Consider the following 22,313-nt stretch of genomic DNA (forward strand, 5'->3'; position numbering starts at 1 on the left):
GAAAGTACAATCATTCAAGAGGAGGGAGGCTACAGGGAGGGGTCGAACGGACGACAGAAGCAAAAAGAACTAGCCGACCACACATATCCATAGCTAGCTGAATCCCTTATGGTGAGTGACGAAGGGTTTATCCAGACGAGCGTGCGCCAGGTGCTCGCCCCCCAACATGTTTCTTGACTGTTGGATTTGATGGGAAAGCGGCGAGTTGAGCGAAACATATTGTGAGCTAGTGCGCGTTTTCTGGTTTGGTGGTTGGGGATTGTGGCGATGAGCGGCGGTGAGCGGGGCCGCGAAGTGCGCAAGGTCGTATGTCGTAGCTGGGGATTATTCGGTAGGTTGGAGGTGTGTTGAGTGAGAGTTGTGGGAGATGGATGAAGTCTTGGGTGAATGGCGATATACGACAGCTACGTGAATATGACGGGCCTTTGCGCGGCAAAATAGCAGAGAACAAATTTCAAGCATTCGGCAACAAAGCTCACCCAAAGTCTGTTTGTATTGGAAATTTATCAACATGCAAACGTCTGTCTGAACTGTCTGAATGCAGGGTCTACGTCAAAATTTCCTTTACATACCCCATGATGCAAAGACTCAAGTGCCTCTTCTGCAGTGAACTTCCACTCACCTACCTCGATACTGTCCTTGTCGATGTCTACAAAACCTCGTAGCGCTATAGCTGCCTGGTACTCTGTTCGAGCTGCAGAGTCTCTTGGATCTGGTGTATCTTTTCTCATGTTAACTTTAATCTGCTCCTCAAGTGGATTCCTTTCGTGGCACCTGCCCGCAACTATTATGTATCAGTGTATTGCCACTCCTCATCCTCATTTGTTCCACTCACCCAAAATCTCCAGATACCGAGGATTGTTCCTCCATCTCCTCTCCGGCTCTTTAGACGGAGCCCTCCAGCCCATGTCCTTCAGAAACATTATGTTCGCTATGAAGTCCTTGATAGCTGTTTCGCAATCCTTGGAGGGATCGTAGAGCCGCGGCATGAACACTATATTCTCGACACGTCCATCACAGACATCAATCATAACCTTCTTGTTTTCGCATGGTCCCATAACAATTATGGGATCGTAGTTCTTAGTGATGCTCCAGAGAGATCGGACGCACGACTTTATGGAATCTCTTTCGGCCTCGGATTCGAACGCTGGGGGAAGTCTCGTGTCGGTACGAAAGGATATCTTTTGGTTACCACTGGGCGTGGCTTGAGGGACGTGTATTTTTGTTCGTTTGTGAGGCATGGCTAGCTAGGTTGCAGAAATGGTGCAGGTCCGTTACAGCACTGTTTGACCAAACTATATAGTAGAACGAAGTTATATACCCCTGGAGAGTCATCTTAGATGACGAGATACCATGTGAATAGCAAGAAACTAGAGCTAGGTGACTGTTATGTGTCACATCGCCACGATAGATTCGAATAAGCCATTGCGCTGCTAGTCATACGCTGTTCAGTCAAGCGGCGGAGAGATCAGTGTCGTAGTCATAGTTTATGTAGACCAAAGGGAACCACTCGCGGAGAGTCCACACGGCCTACAGTAGTAGGTTTGTCTGCCTCTGGCTTTGGGCTCGCTTGGATGTGGACAGGGCGGTGCAGACATACCCGCGACATATAGTTGCAATACTATTGACATTCAGTGCAACTACCTACGTTTTCCGTTTACAATATCATAATTTGGTTTGATAAGCTTCAACCAATCTCTCCCCGGCACAGTCTTCCTCTGGGATGAGCTTTATGATGTACTTGATCTAGTAGCGCTCCTTGTGGAAGCTTTGCTTCGCTGTTTATATTTGCGAAGAGATTCTTCCTCGTCCTTCAATGCTCCATATATGTATTCCATAGCCTCACTACGCCTTTTGAATGCCTTACCTTTAAGGACTCGAGAGTTTTGTGCATCATAAAAGAACATTTCATCTTTCTTGTTGGCCATTGTCATCGGATGTCACTTGACGGAGGAGATGATCTTATCAGGTCCGGGTATGAAGCTCGTCTGTGGAAGTTTGTCTGGAGGTTTGCAATCCGCGAGAGCTGACCGTAAACCTCTGTAAATTTAAGGGCTGCATACAGACATCCATACTCTTATATACAATACACGAGTCCAGTATTCAAACTCGGTATCAGTCATGGTGACTCTACGGACCCGGGAGTGTCATTTGTGACCCAGAATTGAACGCCACAAGTCGATTCGAGTGACAAACCACAAGAACATTTATCCACGCGCTCCAGGTTCACTTTCGTGCGAAGACATTGAAGGAGTTCCAAGATGTGTAGCATGGTGTAAGTTATTCTCCATCGGCGAAGCGTAAGAGACATGTCTTTCGAGTCATCAACGCGATGGCTGGGGTACCCCGAAAGTCGATGGGGGCCATAGCTCAGATTCACTACACCGAGGAATCTGTCTGTGTTCGTTGTCGCAAAGAACCCTGATGCTGGTTGTTGATCCCACATCTTCCGATGGTGATCGGAATCGTTCCGAGTGCGCTAGTCATGCACGGACCGACCGTAACTCCGCCGCGGGCGCCTGCACTGAGGTAAAGCTCATCGATTGACAACACATCACAAACACCAACTCTACTGGGAACATTCTCGCCACAGTCATGTCTGGAGGCTGGAATACCATAGAGTCCGATGCCGTGTGTAGTCCTTCGCCATTCTTTACATGAACGCCACTGACATCTTCAGGGCGTATTCACATATCTAATCGAGAAGCTCGGCGTTAAGGATGTACAATTCGAAGAGCTCACAACGCTCGAGGCCTCAGAGCTTGAACAGCTAGGCACGGTCTATGGCGTGATCTTCCTCTTCAAGTACCCCACCGGCGAAGCACGCGGCGAGACACCGAAAGATGGCACTTATGACCATGAGGCGGCAAATAACATCTTCTTCGCGGCGCAAACCATACAGAACGCTTGCGGTACCCAGGCAATTGTGTCGCTTCTGCTGAACAGGGAGAAGGAAGTCAACATTGGCAAAGAACTGAAAGAGTTCAAGGAGTTCGCCGGAGAGTTCCCGCCAGAGGTGTGTTGAGTCAGCAATGCGCCTCAGACTCAGTGGCTAAGATACGTACAGCTACGAGGAGAGACGCTCTCAAACTCGGATCTCATTCGGGAAACACACAACTCCTTCGCGCGATCATCTCCCTTCATCGACGAGACACAACGAACCGCGACCGAAGATGACGACGTGTACCACTTTATCGCGTAAGTATGCTCTTTGCCCACCCCACATATTAGAGAGGCTCACAGTAATTTAGTTATACGTCAATAAACAACACCCTCTACGAACTCGACGGCCTCCAGCCCGCCCCCATCTCCCACGGCGCATGCAAACCCACCGAGTTCCCCACTAAGATTATCCCCGTCCTCCAACGCCGCATCGCCCGCTACCCCGCCACCGAAATCCGCTTCAACCTCATGGCTTGTGTACGCGACCTGCGCATCCGTGCCCGCGAGATTGGCGACGAGGAAGAGCTTGAGCAGCAAGAAGACAGGCGCGCGCAATGGTTGTGGGAGAACTCGCTGCGAAGACACAACTTCGTTGGCTTTATCAGCGAGCTGTTGAAGGGCGTTGTGGCTGCGAAGCTGAAGGAGGGTAATGGTGCGTATGACAAGTGGGTTGAGGAGGCGAAGGGGAGGAGTCGGAAGAGGAGGGAGGACGCGAGGAAGCAAGGGATAGCTAGTGAAGACTGAGGTGGTCGTGTGGTAAGGGACGACAGGTGGAGGTGATCATGATAACGGCAGGATATGAATATTATACAATGACCCCATGCGAGCTCACTGGCTAGAAAGGTGCTGAGAAGTTGTGATTGGGGATGATGCTAACCAAATGTTTTGCGAACAATATGCATTTTCAGATCATAACCACAACTTAGGATGACTGCACCAAAACGAGGGGGGAGCATGTCCTTGGCTATCGGCCAGCAGATCTATATCGCAAGCTACTAAATGGCCGGAGATATACAGACTGTAGTACATCAATTAGACTCCAAGTCCCCCAAGGATCGTTGGTAACGCTGCTGAAGCTTTCGTATTGAATGACGGACACAACTCACATCAACTCGATTTGTCCTGCACTTGTCTTTGATGCCATGGGTTAGCAACTTCCATGTGAGATAATAACCTCTCCTCGATTATGTATCAAGTTTCGAATGCATGAATAATGATCGAGAACATGGTCAGGGTATCTTCAAGCTTCGTTTCTCCCTTCGTGATTGATATCATTTAAGTGAATTCGCAATCTAGCTTGACATCGGTCACTGTCGCTGCGCTGGTGGTAGATGCAACGTTTCGAGCTGTACCATCACATCCTCCCAGGATCCTTGTCAGGCTATTGAATGGGCTGCTCGAAAAGCGCGTAGGATATAATACTCTGAAGCTGTACACAGTATCATTAGACTTTAAATACAACGATAACACTCTGCGTATACGTCTAGGCCCTTGTATGCACTACCACCTAATCACTCCACATCTCGCTGACCATCATCACGCTTCACTCAAACACCAGTGAAATAATCATTCGTATTCATATTGATTCATTTATGTGACTATCTACTATCTATCTACTATCCTGCTCCATCCATACCAACAATGCAGCATACTCGCTCGCTCAAATGCAGACAAAAGGGACAAAATGGATATCTGGGAACGATCATTACACATAAGGGTTATGTACGTGGGTGTCATAGAACGTGAAGGGACGGGCGGGATGATGAGATGGCATCAAGCCGCGCATTCGAGGGACGGTGTGAGGAAGATCGGGTTGGACAGGCAGATACCGTCAGCTAGGAGTGTGTCTTCTGCGCCAAGATTCGATGCAGATTTTGGTTCTTCAAAGATGGGAGAGTGTGATGAGTTGGTCTGGTCCTCGACAGGTGCTGCATCCTGCTCTGCAGGCTCTTGTACTGCCTCGGGTACATTCGGTGTATTATCAACCTCCCTTTCGAAGACTGGCTCAGCAGCCTGCACTTCTTCCGAGGTGGATGAAAGAGCTGGCGAGGTGCCATCTTCAGCAATAAGCATAGGCTCCTCAGCTACAGAGCAGCCAGACGTAGGGACGGCGATCTCGTGGATGCTGGTCGCTGTCTGAACCTCGGTGACAGTCAGCGTGGAGAAAGATGTCGCAGTTGTCGTGGCTGTGGTGGTGAAAGCAACCGTGTGGACGGGCTCTTGGAGACTGCTTTCGGCCTCAATACTAGCCATTTGTAGCTGTGGTTGTGTGCCCATGTTCATCGCAAGTACGACGACCAGAGCGCCAAGTGCCAGGATGATGAAGTTACGCGGATCCTTGAGGAGGACCAGAACGTAGTTCTTCATGAGCGTGCCCAATGGAATATCAGCGGCGCGGAGCACTTGAGCTTCTCCGAATTTTGAACCAGACGCATGCATGGGCTTCTTCTGTTCTTGCAGAGCGCTTTCGAGCGAGCGTAGTCGCTCGGCGAGTGCGCTAGCTTCGGCCTGTGCCTGAGCCTCCACTTCGACACGCATAGATTCCTTCGCCTCCTGGATCTTCTCTTCTATCGCCTCTTCAAATTTCTTCCTTCTCTGCCGCTTTCTCTTCGACACTCCTCTGAAGCGCGGCAGCGGCAGCTTCGAAACTCTTCTGTAGCTCCACTTCCTCAAGCCTACGTCGCTCAGCCTCCTCCTCTTCGGCGATCTTCTGCTTCGAAGTAGACTCCTGGATCTGGCGTTGCAATTCGATGGCATACATGTGCTTCCTCTTGTCGGCTTCCTGCTCCTCAAGCATTCTTTTTTCCAGAGTCTTTCGGAGGTCGTCGGGTATCCACGGTTGCAGCTCGACATCACATCTTTCCATCTCGCCCCAGCAGGCCGCCCAAGCGTTGGCTCTCATCAACCCGTTCGCAGCGTAGATCTTGATGTCCCATCTCCGAGTGCCAGCACCAACACCCTTGCCCGGACGCTTGAGCTCGTGGTGGCAGTCTGCACATTCATGCTCTTCCGTGAAGGTACCGCCGCTCATGCGGCTGCCTCGCCCCGTGTTGTCGTCGACGCTCCTATCGTCATCGTCTTCTTCCTTGTCAGTGTCCTCCTCTGGTGGGACGAAGTGACCGCACTTCAACAGTCGAGGCGTCTTGAGCTCTAAGCTTTCCAGTATGCGCTCCTCTAGCAGGTCGTATTCGTCTCGCGGATGTGGGATCAGCAAGCCGCGTCGCATCAAGATGATGTCTTGCAGCTTCTCCTCGAGTAGCTTGAAGTTCTCCACGAGCCACTCTGGCATAACTCTAGCCATCAGTTCGTGTGTGTATGGTACTTGTGGCGGTAGTATGGTGACATGAAGCAAGACTAGCGGGGCTTGTTGTGGCGTCGTGGATATATGCATCGGGCTATGGTGCTCCCTCAGACTGTTTCTGCGCGAGCCGGACTTCTTTGACACTGGTGTTTCTGACCTCCCGCTTCTGCTCGGGGTCATGAGCTTGTATGATCCCTTCAGTCGTTCACGGGAGGTCTCGACGGTGGGGAGTGGCGGAGAAGACATCTGCATGGCGCGGATAGATTCAGGATTCCGAAAGCGAGAGCGGTCTTTGCGGGGTGTATATCTCGTCTCTGCTATGTCACTAGAGGGTGCCGCAGGGTGGGAGGATATGGAGCCTTCTGAGGGCAATGCGGAGACAATGCCGTAGCTTGGTGCACCTGCGGAGTGGCGTGGCGAACTTGTCGACTTGCGTGAGGTGTATGAGCTTCGGTAGGGCTGGAGGACATGTTCGCATTCTTCATCCAGGTCCATACTGGGGATAGACTCATCTGTTGCGACAGAGAGTTCTGAATTGAACGACATGTCGCCGTCGAACACTTCGGATGGTGACAGCAATTCCTTTTCTTCGGGGTCCTCGTAGATAGCGAATGATGTCAGGCCTGGAGCAGGCGAGCGGTGGGTTGTGCTCATAGCAATTGTGTGTCGCTTCTGCATGTGCGACAGCTTTGGTGGTTCCAAGTCAGGGTCCAGCGAGTGCTCAAGAATGAATATGGTGGGGGAGTGAGGCGAACGCTTCAGGGATCTCGTCGACTGCCAGACGGGTTCTGCTTGTTGCGGACCGCGGTGGGTCTGAGCTCCAGCGATGCGTTGTCGTTTAAGTCCAAGTAGTGCTGGCGTTTGTTTACACCGCCGGCCGAACGCTTCTTCCGGTTGCTAGGCGCCGCACCTCGCCTCATCGAGACCCTTCCCAACCACCGTGCATCTGCAACCTCACAAACTTAGTACTACGTTTGTCAACTGCGATGGAAAACGACTAGGATGCATTGGGTAGCAGCTCATCCTACTCACTGAAGGTTTACACCGAGTCTTGTTGTTGCAACTGAAGGTCCCGCCCAGCGGTCCCCGTGAGGCTACCCAACACCCCTGTCTACCTGATAACCTTTGATAAAACTCGCATGGCTGGCACACCGACAATACTGCCCAGCGCCCGCGTCTTCACAGGACCAGGTGATCGGCTGTTTGGATATGATAGGATTTGGGTACTCATCCATGCGGGCACAACGAAAACAGCCGCCGACTACGACCCTGGCCATTTCCTCATTAGAGGACGGCGGGGCGACGATGGCAGTGATCTTGAGCTCTTGACGCATACTCTGCAGCAAGCTCACAAAGGTACCGTGAATACCTTCGGGCTGTCCTTCCGCCTCCGCCTTCTTCATTGCTCACACGTTCAGAGCAGAGGCTGCATATGCAGCGCTCCATGAGACTATACATGATCCCACATCACTTCCCCCGACCTATCAGCCGCATCATAAGCCAGGACAGGCACAAATTGCCCTAATGGGCGATATGCCGCTCGTATGGACTGTTGACTTTGACCAAAATCGCATCTTCTACGACAGAGAAGGCCAGCATTTGATGTACGAGTTCTCCATACCCGAGAAACTGCCCATCAGGCTCAGGGACTTCCGTCCGTACATCCCAATGCAGCTGCCCGTTGCCAGTACTAATTACATGTCTCGTATATCCAGTATGACGGCAGCACCTCGCGATGACGTCCCTGAGGTTCTTTTTGACCTCGTCTACCGCTTTGCGAGCGACTATGAAAGCAACTGGCGCACATCAGGCCTCACTATCGAACGATATGGCGTTCACTCACTAGCAATGGGAATTCTGAGCTGCTTCACGATGAAATTCGACATGCAGAAGCTCTCAGCACCCCCTGATAAGCAGTTCCCTTATCTAGCTCGCTCCGACTTCAGCGATCTACTTCGTTGGAGGGTCTGGCCCAGTCCACAAGTCGTCTCGACAGTCAGCTTTGGCGAAACACAAATCATCTTCACAGAGCGTATGGATTTGGCCATGTCGCTTGTGCATGAGCACTTCAATACCATAGTCACCGGCCAGATATTCGGTGAGAGTAAGGAGAGCCACAGACGTCACCGACGTGTGCGATGTAACTCCAAGATTCACTACATTGTCACATCCATCCGAGAGATTCAGTACTTCACAAAGACTCTCAGTATAGGGGAAGTTTCGATGACTTGTACACCAGCCATTACTTTCTTTGACGGAGTCAATCCGCCATCTGAGACAGGTGTGCGCTGGTTACTCAGCGCCATCTACAAGCAAGTGTATCCTCCCATCCATCGCATCCCGCAGCTCCCCGTCGAGCTGCAAGAGATGATCCTCGACTACGCACTGCCACCGCGCGCCTACGACTCATTTTTCCGTGCCGTCTTTGCCGCAAGGCTGGGCCTCGGAGTGAGCTTCAATTTCCAGTCGCAGGGCCGACTCATCGTACTACGTCCTCTGGGTGGCGCTGAGCGCATGCGCAGAACCGAGTCAGAGTACCAACTCATGTTCTGTGGCCGATACGTGGGTCTCACATATCAGGTAGACGAGGGAGCCATGGTACAAAGTTGTCGTCCTCCGTGGACTGGGGCGGACACACTGTGGCATAGGGCGTACCAGCAGTTCTATCAAAGATGAAGGTACAAGAGCGGGAAATCGACGAAGAGCTTTTAGAGTCCTAGTTTGATACTTGATCTGCTAAAGTTGCGTGGTAGGCATACTGCAGACGTTAAACAAATCTACAGTACATATCTGAAGTACGGGTTTTCACCATCCGTCAGATCCATGAAAGCCAACTTGTCTCTCTCCGCCTCATCAAGTGGCAGCGCATCCCTTTTCTTGTTTTCTCTCCACAGCACAAAGTACAGTGCCGCGGCGGCGACGATTGTGATGCAGTAGCAGATGATCAGCCCCAGCCATAGCTCCGGGTAATGTCTGCTCTTGGTCTGGCTCTTGATCAATTGTGGCCCAACTATGTTCCCGACACAATATGCCACAAAGATAGATGACGACATGGCTGACTTCTTGGTTGCACCGGCAACATTGGACATGCCGATCGAGATAGTTTGACTGACGACTGCGCCAAACGTTCCGATAATCGAATAGCCAGCCACAGGTAGAGCTGCATGGTATGACCACTTACTCTTCCAGATCATAGCGCAGCCTGCGATGACTGGGAGACAATTGACCACCAGGATGATGAGGCGAACATTCGGTATCTTGGACGACAGCCAACCTGACAGCAGGATCGTGATCAAACACAACCCTCCCAGCGGAAACTGCCAGAGAATCGACTCCAGTGTCGACCATCCAAATGTGCTCACAATCAATGGCCCAAACCCAGATACCGCACCATTGACCGTGTACGCCGATGCCATGAGTATGAACACCAGCCAAACCTTGATATCCAACGCCGCTTCTCGAAGCTGATACGGCTTAATGACCTGACACCTGACTCCCGTCGCGCCCCTCCTCAACCTCTCCACCGCCACCACCCTCTCCTCCTTGGTCAAAAACCACGCCTCTAACGGGCTATTGGGCATGAAAAAGCACCAAATCCCAAACAAAAATGTCAAACACCCAGCGAGAATATAGATATACTGCCACCTCTTCAACACCCCGGAACTAATCTGCGCAAACCCATAATTCAACGCGCCCCCGATAATCGTCCAAAGCCCTGTGGAGCTGAACCACCAACTCTGCCGCAGCGCTTGTTCGCGCTGCGTGTAGTACCCGGAGACTATGCACATGAAGCCAGTGGGGATGATACTCTCGACAAACCCGAGGAAGAAGCGCTGCACGTACAGGCCCTGATACGACGTCACAGCGGCAGTCAGCATGCAGATGAGTGCCCAGAGAAGGACTACGCCGCCGAGTATGCGTCCGAGGTTGAAGCGCTGGAGCGCGAATGTCATCGGATACAAGCCGGCCAACATGCCGAAGTAGAACAGCGATGTGGCCCATGAGAGGCGCTGTGTCGATGTAGTCGGCGGCCTGGTCGATGTGTCGACGACGCTGAGCGAGAGGTCCTTCGTCATGCCGAATAGCACGGCAGAGCCGAGGATGGCTTTGTCGTAGTACACTAGACCGTAGCCTAAACGTCGTTGTTTAGTGATGTTGGAATTAGGATATGGGAAGGCGTTTGGGCATACCGACTATCATCGCGGGCATGAGGAATACATCTATTTTGCGGAGTACTCTGGCTTCGATTGCTGGGTCGATGGCCTGGGCGTGTTCGCCTACAAGGGTGATGGCGACGTCTTTGCCAGTCGAGGCTGAGGCTAAGACTGGGTCTTCTGCATCGTGCGAATGCGTAGGGGGTGTCTTTTCGGCCATCATTTTGATGCCTGCCTCGAATCGAACAAGATTGGAAGATGAATCACGAGCAGAAGCGAAGCTAAAGAAAAAAACCCCCAGTGCCCTTCCTTATTCCTCCATGGCTAAAATATACAATAAGCTGGATAAACACGGGATCTAGCGCCCTAGTCCAGAAGTCCCTTCTTCACCACTATTGGTCATTTCCCCACGCGTTTCTCCGTGAACGTGTCTTCGCACGGCACGCACGTCGTGATAAAAGCCCACGCCCACGCTAACTCCAACCAAGCTAGCTTCTCCGCTGACATAACGCGTACCCAGCCATGAAAAAAAAAATCTCGAACTCGCTGCCCAAACACACCACCACGTGCTGCCCTCGTGATGTAGCTTGCTGCGTACGAGTATCAATCCATGCTTGTTCGCGTCTGAACGCTGCATCGCGCATGCAACTCTCCTCTGTAGACCAGTCTCCCGCCTCGCTCAATCCGCTGCCCCGTAGCAGATTTCGAGCTGGATGCAACGCATCGTTGAAGATGTCGCTGTTACGAGACAAGAGAAACCTCCAGGTGACGATCTTTGAGTACGGGGCCGTCTTGATGTCTACTGTGTCGGTCGTTCGTAATTTATCAGTCTCTACATACTTCGTGTCGTAAAATGTGTGGAACTACCTAGGTAGCTGGTGTAATAGGTAGCAGGCTAGCCTGTTGCCTGGAGGTATACGCAAGGCCTTGCTGTTGTGATTGAAGACCAGAGATCCATCTGTGTATAGCTGCAGGCTATCAGATTGTTGTACTCTAGACGCTTTCCGTCATACGTGGTATCCTGCCAAATTTCATCAAGTCATGTCTGCAGAAGAGTCTCATTATCCACATAAAGTAGCTTAGGAATTGCGTCTGTTATTCTTATCACTACGGGAGACCAAAATGCCCAACTTCTCTCACACGCACTCTCTCTCCCTCGCAATAGCACTGTAACGCGAGCCATGTACAACACTTTCATCTAAAACGCCCAATTCATGAAAAATGTTAGAACCGCATGCTATATCTGCATGCCAGTTTAGCAGAGATGCTCGCTTCGAGAAAAACGCCAGAATCCCAAATGAAAAGGAGAAATGCAAAATGATAGGAGGGGGTATAGTGTGTGATCCATAGAGCCGAGTCAGGTAGGAAAGAGAAAGCTCGAGTTACAAAAGAATACAACGCGCTGAAGGGATTTATCGTGGCCCTCGTGGACGAGATGTTTGTGTGGAGCTTCGTACGCGGATTGTAGGTGGGCGGATTTGTGATGCGTCGGCGACCGCGGCGTCGTAGGTGGGGATGGGTGGGCTGCTTTCTGATCGCTCCTGCTGGTTGTTCAGGAGCGGTGCGCGCTCGTTGTCCCAATAGCTTTCTCTACGGTCTTCGGTGCTGCTGATGCGGGGTGAGCCGACAGGACTGCTGTACTCTGGTGGTAGATCGCCGGGTTGTAGGAGGCCGAGTCCTTGGGCAGCGTCGATTGTAGTTCGTCCGGAGTCTGCACTCGCACCTTCACCCCTGTCTTCATTCGAATCCACAAGGCTGAGCGCGGCAAGCGATATGTCTGTTGGGCTGCGCTGAGGTCCTGGGCTCGTTGGCTGGTTGCGTCCGAAGCGCATCTGCTGGCTGCTTGATCGTCCATGTCCGAAACCAGCCTGCATGTAGTTGCTACCCATGCCCTCTCTTACACCATCACGGCCAGAGTCGAGAAGAATTGATCCTTGTTCACTGCCGTAAGGTGGTGGGGGCGCCAAGCTGCCTGTTTGTGGTGCAAGACCCCACTTCTTCACGTTTGCTTCGATAAAGACGAATCCCATTTGACCAAAGTTGACATGTACCTGGCATGGTCCGTTTGCGCCGACGGTTGGGAAGAAGTTCTGGGTCTTGAGGCCGTGTGCGACGTCGTCGAGTTTCTTGCCGTTGCGTGTGAAGAAGATGGTACCAGTGCGTGGTCGGTACCCGACACCGATAACGTCTCCTTGGACATAGGCTGGCCCGTATGCAGATGGCGTGAAGGGCTGGTTGCATCGTCGGTTTCCGTTGGACATGTACGAGATAGAGGACTTATGGTAGCCTGGAAAAATGTTAGCAGTCCACACTCAATACATGCTTTCAATGCACATACCAGGTAGCCTAAAGAGCGGGTAGGGTTTTGTCGTGACACCAATAGCTATGCTCGTGGTCTCTGGCTTCTCGTACACCTTGGCTTCCCAGTAGTAGACCTCGTTTTGTTTCGGGATTGGTAGGTTGCTCTGAACGCTGCACTCTGAGTCGAAGAACTCGATTTCGGTCCGGCCCTCGACGAAGCAGTTGGCGATTTCAAGTTCGGGCTCGAACTCCCATGCAGACACGCCCTTCTCTTGGATTGCCAGGAACTGCGATAAGGAGATGTCGGTCTGAACGGATTCGGGAGGGTTTGCCTGCACAAAGGCTGCAATGTGTTAGCAAATGTTCTGCCAGTAGTTCGGATATAGCGGATGGCGGCAAAAGCGGCTGGACGCACCTTTGGCTCTCATGTACTCGGTTCTTTGGAGGTCGTCCATGTCTTCCAGCGCCTCGGCCTCCTCCTTCGCGAACTGTTGCTCATCGTCGTACTCGCCAGGCCGCGACAACCGGTCCAGGAAGATGCGTCCTTGTTGTGTATATCGGAAGTAGTAAATAATCGAGGCAATAATTAGGCAAACGCCTGCAGCACCCAATACAGAGAAGATGCCTATCATGATGCCCTTAGCAGTCGAGCCCAGGTCGGTTGCTCTTGATAAGCGCATGGCATCGTGGCGCGATACCGCAGCGACCAAGGTAGCTGCGTGCTGTGATGGCGCATGATTGCTTTGGAGATATGACTTGGAGAGGGTGGTTGGGGGCGTGACCTCCCGTAGCGGTGCTTGTGGGATCATCGTGGGTGTGCGGTGAAGATGCTGCCGTCGCGCGTTGGCAGCAAAAGTGTCGCGACGGTATGGATAGCGTGCCGGCAAACACTCGAAGGCGCAGCAGCGCTCGTGGCGGAGCGAAGTCGTTCCCGGGGTCGTTCCAGCCGCGGGGATCGGTGACGTACAGCGACAGCAGGCGGCGCCGACGGCGTGAGGGCGATGCAGATGGCGGTGAAAACAGTGCTGGCAACGTGACCAGCAGCGCTCAGGTGTCAAGTGAAGAGGGAGTGTGGTCGAAGGATGCGGAGAGATGCGTCTGTGAGGCCAGACGTTCACTGCGTCAGTCGGTTCGCGGCTTCAAGGATGTCAATGTTGCCACCCCAGCACGCACGATCGCAAACTAGGCCCAAAGACAACGTCCACGAATCGAAGCCCGCCGATATATCCGGCAGCACGCGCAAATGGTGATGGAGAGGGAGAGCTGTCAGCGAGCGCTCCTCACGCCGTGCCGCAGGAGGCTAGCAGTCAGGGCCCCGGAAGCGGGCAGTCTGGATCGCAAGCGTCTCTGGCACAGCAATCCAGATCAAGACACAACACTTGACCCTGCATACGACAACGCACACATTCACAATAATCTCCTTGCAGTTCAATTGCAGATAGGCCAAAGTTTGAGATCAATAGCCGCAGTCTCCATCGGGGCCAAGAGACGCGCGGGAGGGCTTCCCTGAAGCACCTGAGGCACTTGGAGGTCCACTCATTTCCTGGCCTTGCACCAGGCTGAAACACCGACTTTGTGCAGCCGCCATGAAGCGCGTGCTATTCATAGCGCGGAAGTACGGAATTGTGGTATATCCCCTTGTAGATCTTTCTTGTAGGTCACTTCTCTATGCAAACGTCAATGTTTGGAGTGTTGTGTCTCCGTCTAAGTACCAGTTGCAGCTACTCATTCAAGGTTCAATCATCGCACGAGGCTGTGGCCATAGTATTAACCATAACTCTTCGTCGGCCCATTCGGTTTCCGTGACTTTGCCAACGCTCTTCGCTTGTAGCATCTACAGCTCGTCTCGACAGCTCAGAGGGGAGTTTCAGCCACACGAGTGCCCTGAACGGTCGATCCGCCTTACCAGCCCTACCCGTGGGCCTTGACCCATGAACATCAATGCTTCGTGTTGAGAATCCTAACATTCAAGCACGGTGCTTGCCGTAAAATTCGGAAACGATACTGAGTATGTCTTCATGACTTCATAACGACTGGACGTTCGTGGTGTGATGGTCTTTGGTACACCTAAGCTGCTTGTACGTGTATGGCTTTGTCATTGTATTTTGTCCATCCACCCCGAACTCTGACAGCAGATCGACCCCGCAAAATGCCTATTTCATCTCAAAGGTCCCGTCCGTGGTAAAAGACGGATGTGTCGGTGGGGTATGCTGGAGTGTGAGAGATTCATATACACATTGACCGTCAGCTTTGCGGCGCATTAAGGACAGTCAACATTCCAATATGCCAGCGTCGTAGTCACCGTCCTTAATCACAACCCCATGGCAAAATAATTGAATGAGGATGAAAAGTCCTTGTCAGATAGTGTCATCGCCATTGTCGGCAAACGGGAGGCGCATAGTCCTTGTGCAACGCACTGAGCTTTGAGTAACGCTTCGCGGCTCGTTGTTCCCCGGCGCCGTCCCCGCAATGTAAGTTGTCTCAGGGCAAGTGCCGAGCCTCGATGTGATGAGCTGTTGTGCGGCACTTGGCCAATGTGCCGGGCGGATGGGGTCGCACAGTTCGGTTCTATAACATTGGTAAGAACGAATTGGGCAGCCTCAAGTCTGCGGTCAAAGGCTAATGATACTGTAAGGACTTGTTTGCCGTCTCAATGGCCCAGAGGATTCCTTTTGGGTGCGCTGGGATGATTCTGGAGGCGTCGAGCAGGAGTCATAGTGATAGTCCTTGGTTCGTGTAACATTGAACGTCGGCCTCATGCAGTGAGTGGTACATGTAAGTGATTTGGAGCCAAGGACCATCCAAGTTCTTCGCTGTGTGGAATAGTAACCGTCGAACATGTAGGTGATCAGATGAAGCCGTCAGAAATGAGATACGAGTAGGAAAAAAAATCCAAATGTAGGGGCGAGCTGAACCATCATGAACTATTCAAGCCAATCTGGGGCATTATGGGGTTACCCAGATTGGGGCCTTGGATGGCTATGACAGGAGACACTTACTCGTTCCAAGCCGAGCCATGTATCAATATCTGAAGATGCTGCACAAAGTCATATGGTTCCACGGCGCATGTGACAAGATAACGGTACGTAGTGACTGCCGTACTCGGCCAATGTGTATGTGTGACTGGTGTTTTTACATTCGATCGATGGTTTCCTGCATGATCGAAATGATAGTCTGGTGTAGTGTGAGGCAACCTTGGAAGTTCGAACAGGCAAAGATGATCTGTCGAGCGGGCGAAGTTGCCGGGCGACACTCTGTGTGCAGCTTCGGACTGTTGGTTGAGCTCGTTTACTTTCCGTCGTAGTTGATAATCTGCAGCAGTATGGAGCACTTCGTGTGTCCGCGAGGTGAAACTGCTCGAGTCCATGTCCTCTCTTATAGGGAACGGCCTCTCAACTCCCATCTTCAAGTCTGGTGTTGCGCGACATTCATGTAGAGAACGAGCACAGCGGCGGGCGCGGTGCGACGTGCCTGAACCAGCCCACGAGACGTCAGATGTGTCAAGGCTGCAGTCCGGCCGGACAACGGCGCGATTTCGAGTTGAAGGAGAGTGCAGGCGCGGTCGCTGGTCGTGGCTGCCGCGATGTGGGGAGAAGTGTCTGCAAACGTTCGCGGTCACCTTGTCACGACCTCTAGCCCACTTTGGGAGGAGGCCCCCAGTACGCCGCACTGCACATTTCTACGCCCACATTGTTAGAGTCGACATTGCACCTAGACAGAGACAGAGCCGCCCGTCTGTCCCTGAATCCCCGCCAACTGCGCTGCCGTAGCGGTTCTGCCTTGGTCGCACTGCAGCTTCGTCACCGCCCGTCCCGAGGCGAACAATTCCCTGCGGGCCTGCGCAACCGCCCCCGCGTCATCTGTTGGCCAACTTGCTACGCAACACGCCAAAAAAAATTAATACAGCCCATTTCTTGTGATACCCGGAGAAAATGGTTGCGGGATTGTAGGCGCACCGACTCGGCGAGCTCGTACGTGGAACCCGTGCCCCTCACCGAATTGTTCGGTCGCTTTCCTCATGGGCAGAGAAGAGCTAACCATGTACCGCACCGACAGAACCAGCTTAACGCACCCCACAGTCTGTATACCGACTCGAATCCCTCGCCGATATATTCACTCCCTCCACCTCCAACAACCGCCTCTCCAAAACCTGCTGCTCGGCGCACCTCTCCGCACAGCAGAGCAAGCCACCGCCCATCATGGCGTGGCAACCAGACGAGGAGCCCCTGCGGCAACTCGTGCAATGTCTGAAGGACTCGCTCACAGGCCAGAACCCGAGTGTGCAGAAAAATGCCGAAATTGTCAGTATTCGTCGATTGCTCGCCCAGATTGGGGATTGCGCTGACGGCTGTGGCTCTACAGATGCTCAAAACCGCGAGAACATCGCCAGACATTGATAAATACCTGGCCTTTGTCTTCACCAACACGCAGCCACCTGCGGCTGTCTCCATGGATGCCACACACTACTTCCAGGCGCGCGCTGCCGCAGCCATCATGCTCAAGAACGACGTCAAAACCGGCTACAAGACCATGCCCGATACTACTAAAGACTACATAAAATCAACCATAATATTGGGACTTCAGGACTCGACTTCGCAGATGCGAGGATACGCGGGCAATGTCATCACTGAGATTGTCCGGCAGGGAGGCATCATGGGATGGCCGCAGGTCCTTTCGGAGCTGATCGATATGGTCAGCAATTCGAGTGGCAGTGTCTCCCCACAAGCGCAAGAGGGCGGAATGAGCGCATTGTTGAAGATATGCGAAGACAACAGGAAAGCACTCGACAAGCAATACCAGGGACAACGGCCCCTGGGGTTCCTGTTCCCCAAGCTGTTGGAGCTCACAACGAGTTCATCGGCCAGAGTGCGCGCCGATGCGTTGGCCAGCATGAACATCTTCGTCCCAGAGAAGCCACAGGCTGTAGTGTCAAGTCTCGACACCCTGCTCCAGCAGCTTTTCAGCCTTGCCAGCGATCCCAGCGACGAAGTCCGGAAACACGTGTGCCGAGCCTTTGTACACATCGCCGACATTGCACCTGAGAAGATTGTGCCACATATGGAGGGTCTGGTCGAGTACATGGTAACCCAGCAGCGCAACCCGGAAAACGCCGAGCTGGCGCTTGATGCGGCCGAGTTTTGGTTGTGTGTTGGCGAAGATGACAACATGCGCGAACATCTGGGCCCTTACCTGCCCAAGATTGTGCCAGTCCTGCTGTCCAGTATGGTCTACAGCGAGGACGAGATCTTACGTCTTGAGGGCGAAGAGGAGGACTACGAAGTCGACGACCGTCAGGAAGACATTCGTCCCAACTTTGCGTCGAGCAAGTCCGGACGTTTGACCAACGGCGAGAACTCCACAGCTGTGAACGGTAACGTTCCATCAGCCAACGACGACGACGATCTAAGTGAGGGAGAAATTGATGATTTCGACGATGATGATGATGCATTCGGCGACCCTGAAGAGCAGTGGAACCTTCGCAAGTGCTCAGCGGCCGCGCTTGATGTTCTTGCGTCTGTCTTCCACGAAGCAGTCTTCCAGGCGACGTTACCGTATTTGACCGACAATCTCAGTCACGCCGAATGGCCCAACCGAGAGGCTGCTGTTCTCGCCCTGGGTGCTATAGCAGACGGATGCATGTCCGTAGTTGAGCCACATCTGCCCATGCTCACCCCATACTTGATAACACTTTTGCAAGACCCCAAGCCTGTTGTCCGCCAGATCACATGTTGGTCCCTAGGCCGCTACTCCGGATGGGCTGCTCACCTGGATCAAGCTGGAAAGCAACAGTTCTTCTTGCCAGTCATGGACGGTATCTTGAAAAAGATGCTGGACAACAACAAAAAGGTGCAAGAGGCTGCAGCGTCTGCATTCGCGAACCTTGAGGAGAAAGCGAACACTGAGCTGAGCGAATACTGCCGCCCCATCGTCAGTCAGTTTGTGCAGTGCTTTGCCAAGTACAAGGACCGTAATATGTTTATTCTTTACGACTGTGTCCAGACGCTTGCTGAGCACGTCGGGCCAGCGCTTCGAGACGACGACCTTGTCAGCATGCTTATGCCGGCGCTCATACAGCGATGGAACAAGGTTTCCGACCAGTCGAAAGAAATGTTCCCATTACTTGAGTGTTTGTCGTATGTGGCAACTGCGCTGGGATCGAAGTTCGCCCAATATGCAGCTGGCATCTTCGCGCGCAGTATCAACATCATCCATCGCAATCTCGAAGAGGGTGTAATGGCAGGCCAGAATCCTGGTTGGGATGCCCCTGACAAGGACTTCCTTGTAACCAGTCTCGATCTGCTCAGTGCCATTATCCAAGCTCTACAACAAGAGGACAGCGCCCAGTTGGTGGGCAGAACGTCTAGCTTTTTCCAGCTTCTAGCCGTGTGCATGAACGACCCCAACAACGACGTGCGACAGTCTGCATATGCCTTGCTTGGCGATTGCGCTATCTACGTATTCCCACAGCTGCAGTCCTGCCTGCCAGAGATTATGGAGATCATCATCGAGCAACTTGACGTCAATCGGGCACATCTCGAAGCCGAAGAAACCGGCTATTCCGTTATCAACAATGCATGTTGGTCTGTAGGCGAGATCTCGATGAGACACAAAGAGGGTATGCAGCCATATGCGGAACGGTTGCTACAAAAGATTGGCACGATATTGTTTGACGACAAAGTCCCGGATTCATTGAACGAGAACGCGGCCATCGCGCTAGGAAGACTAGGTTCAGGGTGCCCACAGTTCCTGGCTGTTCACCTCGCCCAAATCGCCCCTCCATTCCTGCGAGCGATCAAGAACGTCATGTGGACAGATGAGAAGGCACACGCTCTTACTGGGTTCATGGACATCATCCTCGCTAATCCTGGTGCCATGGAACAATCTCTCCTCCAGTTCTTCAGCGAGATGTCACATGCCAACCACAACCTACTTACGTTCCAGCCAAAGCTCAAAGAGGACTTTGAAAAAGTAAGTTCTTGAGGCTTTGGTATACAAAGATTTAGCTAACAATTGTCACCTCAGGTCATCCAACAATACAAGACCATGATTCCGAACTTTGATGCCTTCCTCGGAGGGCTTCCTGCAGAACAACAAGCTAACCTGAGGAAGTTGTACAGTGTTTAGTGTGCCTTTCCATTTCTCAGCGTGGCTGCGGCGTCTTCAGGTGAACATGATTAGAGGAAGAGACGGAAATACCAAAAGGGAATCATGACGCCATCTCAGTGCCATTGAAGGAGGAGGATGATGAATGAAAGCATTTACGACAGCAACGGGAGGGTTTCACCCATGGCATATATAGACATCTTGGAGCGTTCTTTTTCATTTCGTCTTCTATTGCTCGAACCAAGCTACCGTACAGTACTGGCGGGTGATCAAGCCCCCTGGGTTGGTTCACACAACTCTCTTCACAGCGCAAAGATCGTTCGTCTGAACATTTCTAGGCGTTTTGTTCGTTGCGTCGATTGGGGCAGCGCGACATTTTTTTTTTATTCCTTGACGCAAAAACGTCATCACCTTTAGATAGTCACAGTAGATAGCTTTAAACCTCGTCGCGTATGCGCGAGGGCCCTTTATATCCAATCGTTAAAGAAACTGCCGTTGGCGCATAAGCATGGCTAGGCATCACATGTGCATTGCCTGTTCTAGGCTTATTTTCGCATAACATACCATATCTAGGAATACACGTATGGTCGTCAGGCAGCTCAAAGGCCTACAGCACACCTCGCATGGACTTGCACTGTGACGAAGCAGACGGGGACGCGCGCTGTGCGTGCGTGTCGCTTGCGGTTCAATCCCATCGCATGTATGCAGGGTAGGGTTGTGTACGCGAGAGGGCAGGGTCAAGGGCCTGGGTTGTGCTGAGCCAAAGATGACATGCCGTTGCCCAAGTGAGGGCTATGAATAGTTCATCTTGTCTATTGTACCATAGACTGGGGATGCGTGAAGTTGGTTAGCTCGGGTAGGTAGTTTGGCAGTTGTTTGCAAGTAGTGATTATGTTGTGAAGAGTTGTTAGGTGAGATGGAAGATGGGTTCCGTTTGAGAAGGCGTAGCTGGGGCGAAATTGGAGGCTGTGGAGATCAGCTTTCTTGGAGAGGGCTTGTTCACGCTAGCTGGGCAAGTTTGTCGCAGCGATGCCGTTGTTTGGTGGTTCTGTGTGTTGTCAACTACGAAGCCTAGCTATACTGTGTGTAGCTTCTGACCATGGTATACCCTGTATACTTTCTGGCAAAGCTGACAATCTGCAGTACAGGCCCTGCGGAATAGACATCTCGACTGCAATATGGTATGGTATCGGCACTGCTACTTGGTGTGCATCGCCATCTATCAAGCCGATGAGCGAGACGCACATCGGAGGCATCGCGGCAGTATTGAGTACTGTGGGTGTGGTTCAGTGCAGCCAAGTGTGAAGTCGCGAAAGCAGATGTAGCCCGAAGATGTGTGTCAACGCCAATGCGGTGTAACGATGAAAACGGTGTAGAAAGTATGCAACGAGGATTTGTTGAAGGTGTGGGTATAGACGAGGTTCTGGAATTTTCAAACCTTGGAAGACATCATGCATGAGCACCTCGTGACATTCAGGACTTTGGATAAAAAGAAAGTCGAGGTCCACTGATGTCAAGTCGATTTGGCTCGCCAACGCAAAGCGGACTACAACGCATGTTCATGCAATGCGGAACAAGTGTCTTGTGACCTCGCTTGCCGATGCTGGCGGTGATCTCGGTGAAATGCACGGATTTGATCGTAGGAATCACTTGGCAGATCCTGTGAGGTTTCGCAACTAACGATTTACTTTATTCGACGCGATGGAGAGAAGCTATTGGGTTGTTTCAAGATGCGGGTTCTCGATAGTCGCAGTGGCCTATTCTGGCGTGGACAATAATTCAGCTCCGGCTATGTTCTTGAACAAGCCTGTGCAGCGATCGACCAGAGGTATACAGCTGGTTTGAGACAATTCAATGGGTGTATACGCCTGAACGAATCGATTGGCTTGCACGCGAGGGTCCGTGGTAGTGGAGAGGACATGTGTTCCTGTCACACCTCACCATGCGGCCTGCCCGCGTTACTGGTAACCACAGGGACCAGGTGGGATATTTAAAGCTCCTGAACAGAGTGTCGTGCAGGATAAACGTGTGGCTGACAAGGAGACGGGAGGTTCAATGTCCCTTCTCGGGTTATCTTGCCCGACCCGTCAGCACAGGCTGAACGCACGCTTCACAGGAGCGTATGGACTCTGGAGAAGTTTCTGGCCGTCAACCCCAGAGATGGCATGGTATACCCTTGACTGCTACGGGCTAGAACGACCAGCTCCAACAGAACAGAGGCCAGGTCTAAGAATAGCAAGCTGGAGCCAACCTCACTTTGTGCAGTCGCATTTATCGGAACGTCCACACTAGCTGTTGGGTATATACAGTACACAATTTGTCGGTCAACCTGCTCTGGTTCGTGCGCGATGTCATTGTTTGTTCGTGTTCTGACTATTGCCTCCCAACCTCGGCTGTTCCTTACTTAGCACACCGTATTCTGTAGCCGGTCCGCTCCACCACGAGCGCACATCGTCATAACAGCCTTGCAGCTGTAGGCGGCTCCGGCGTCATGGGAATCGGCGATGCGA

The 22,313-nt window shown here is 52.3% G+C and overlaps 8 protein-coding genes across 8 annotated transcripts; 4 read left to right on the top strand and 4 right to left on the bottom strand.

Moving 5' to 3' along the window:
* Positions 1-475: 475 nt before the first annotated feature.
* SNOG_02460 (hypothetical protein) lies at positions 476-1,241 on the bottom strand (the record flags this gene model as incomplete). Its single annotated transcript, XM_001793013.1, has 3 exons — positions 476-547; positions 573-784; positions 836-1,241. 3 exons carry the CDS (start codon positions 1,239-1,241, stop codon positions 476-478), a joined length of 690 nt encoding a protein of 229 aa, XP_001793065.1.
* A 1,354-nt stretch (positions 1,242-2,595) lies between these two features.
* SNOG_02461 (hypothetical protein) lies at positions 2,596-3,769 on the top strand (the record flags this gene model as incomplete). The annotated part of the gene is made up of 4 exons (XM_001793014.1): positions 2,596-2,631; positions 2,681-3,016; positions 3,068-3,198; positions 3,252-3,769. The coding sequence occupies 4 exons, from the start codon at positions 2,596-2,598 to the stop codon at positions 3,685-3,687; spliced, it is 939 nt and encodes a 312-aa protein (XP_001793066.1). The 3' UTR covers positions 3,688-3,769.
* Positions 3,770-4,716: 947 nt separating this feature from the next.
* Positions 4,717-6,922, bottom strand: SNOG_02462 (hypothetical protein; the record flags this gene model as incomplete). Its single annotated transcript, XM_001793015.1, is given in 3 exon segments — positions 4,717-5,538; positions 5,558-6,236; positions 6,402-6,922. 3 exon segments carry the CDS (start codon positions 6,920-6,922, stop codon positions 4,717-4,719), a joined length of 2,022 nt encoding a protein of 673 aa, XP_001793067.1.
* Positions 6,923-7,768: 846 nt separating this feature from the next.
* Positions 7,769-8,920, top strand: SNOG_02463 (hypothetical protein; the record flags this gene model as incomplete). Its single annotated transcript, XM_001793016.1, has 1 exon — positions 7,769-8,920. One exon carries the CDS (start codon positions 7,769-7,771, stop codon positions 8,918-8,920), a length of 1,152 nt encoding a protein of 383 aa, XP_001793068.1.
* A 101-nt stretch (positions 8,921-9,021) lies between these two features.
* On the bottom strand, positions 9,022-10,621 carry SNOG_02464 (hypothetical protein; the record flags this gene model as incomplete). Its single annotated transcript, XM_001793017.1, has 2 exons — positions 9,022-10,376; positions 10,435-10,621. 2 exons carry the CDS (start codon positions 10,619-10,621, stop codon positions 9,022-9,024), a joined length of 1,542 nt encoding a protein of 513 aa, XP_001793069.1.
* Positions 10,622-11,810: 1,189 nt separating this feature from the next.
* SNOG_02465 (hypothetical protein) lies at positions 11,811-13,508 on the bottom strand (the record flags this gene model as incomplete). The annotated part of the gene is made up of 3 exons (XM_001793018.1): positions 11,811-12,685; positions 12,737-13,042; positions 13,115-13,508. 3 exons carry the CDS (start codon positions 13,506-13,508, stop codon positions 11,811-11,813), a joined length of 1,575 nt encoding a protein of 524 aa, XP_001793070.1.
* Positions 13,509-16,898: 3,390 nt separating this feature from the next.
* SNOG_02466 (hypothetical protein) lies at positions 16,899-19,824 on the top strand (the record flags this gene model as incomplete). The annotated part of the gene is made up of 3 exons (XM_001793019.1): positions 16,899-16,977; positions 17,006-19,668; positions 19,723-19,824. 3 exons carry the CDS (start codon positions 16,899-16,901, stop codon positions 19,822-19,824), a joined length of 2,844 nt encoding a protein of 947 aa, XP_001793071.1.
* Positions 19,825-20,832: 1,008 nt separating this feature from the next.
* SNOG_02467 (hypothetical protein) lies at positions 20,833-21,108 on the top strand (the record flags this gene model as incomplete). Its single annotated transcript, XM_001793020.1, has 3 exons — positions 20,833-20,853; positions 20,894-20,905; positions 20,947-21,108. 3 exons carry the CDS (start codon positions 20,833-20,835, stop codon positions 21,106-21,108), a joined length of 195 nt encoding a protein of 64 aa, XP_001793072.1.
* Positions 21,109-22,313: the final 1,205 nt, after the last annotated feature.

Source organism: Parastagonospora nodorum, assembly GCF_000146915.1.
Source record: "Parastagonospora nodorum SN15 chromosome Unknown scaffold_3, whole genome shotgun sequence".
NCBI lineage: Eukaryota > Fungi > Ascomycota > Dothideomycetes > Pleosporales > Phaeosphaeriaceae > Parastagonospora > Parastagonospora nodorum.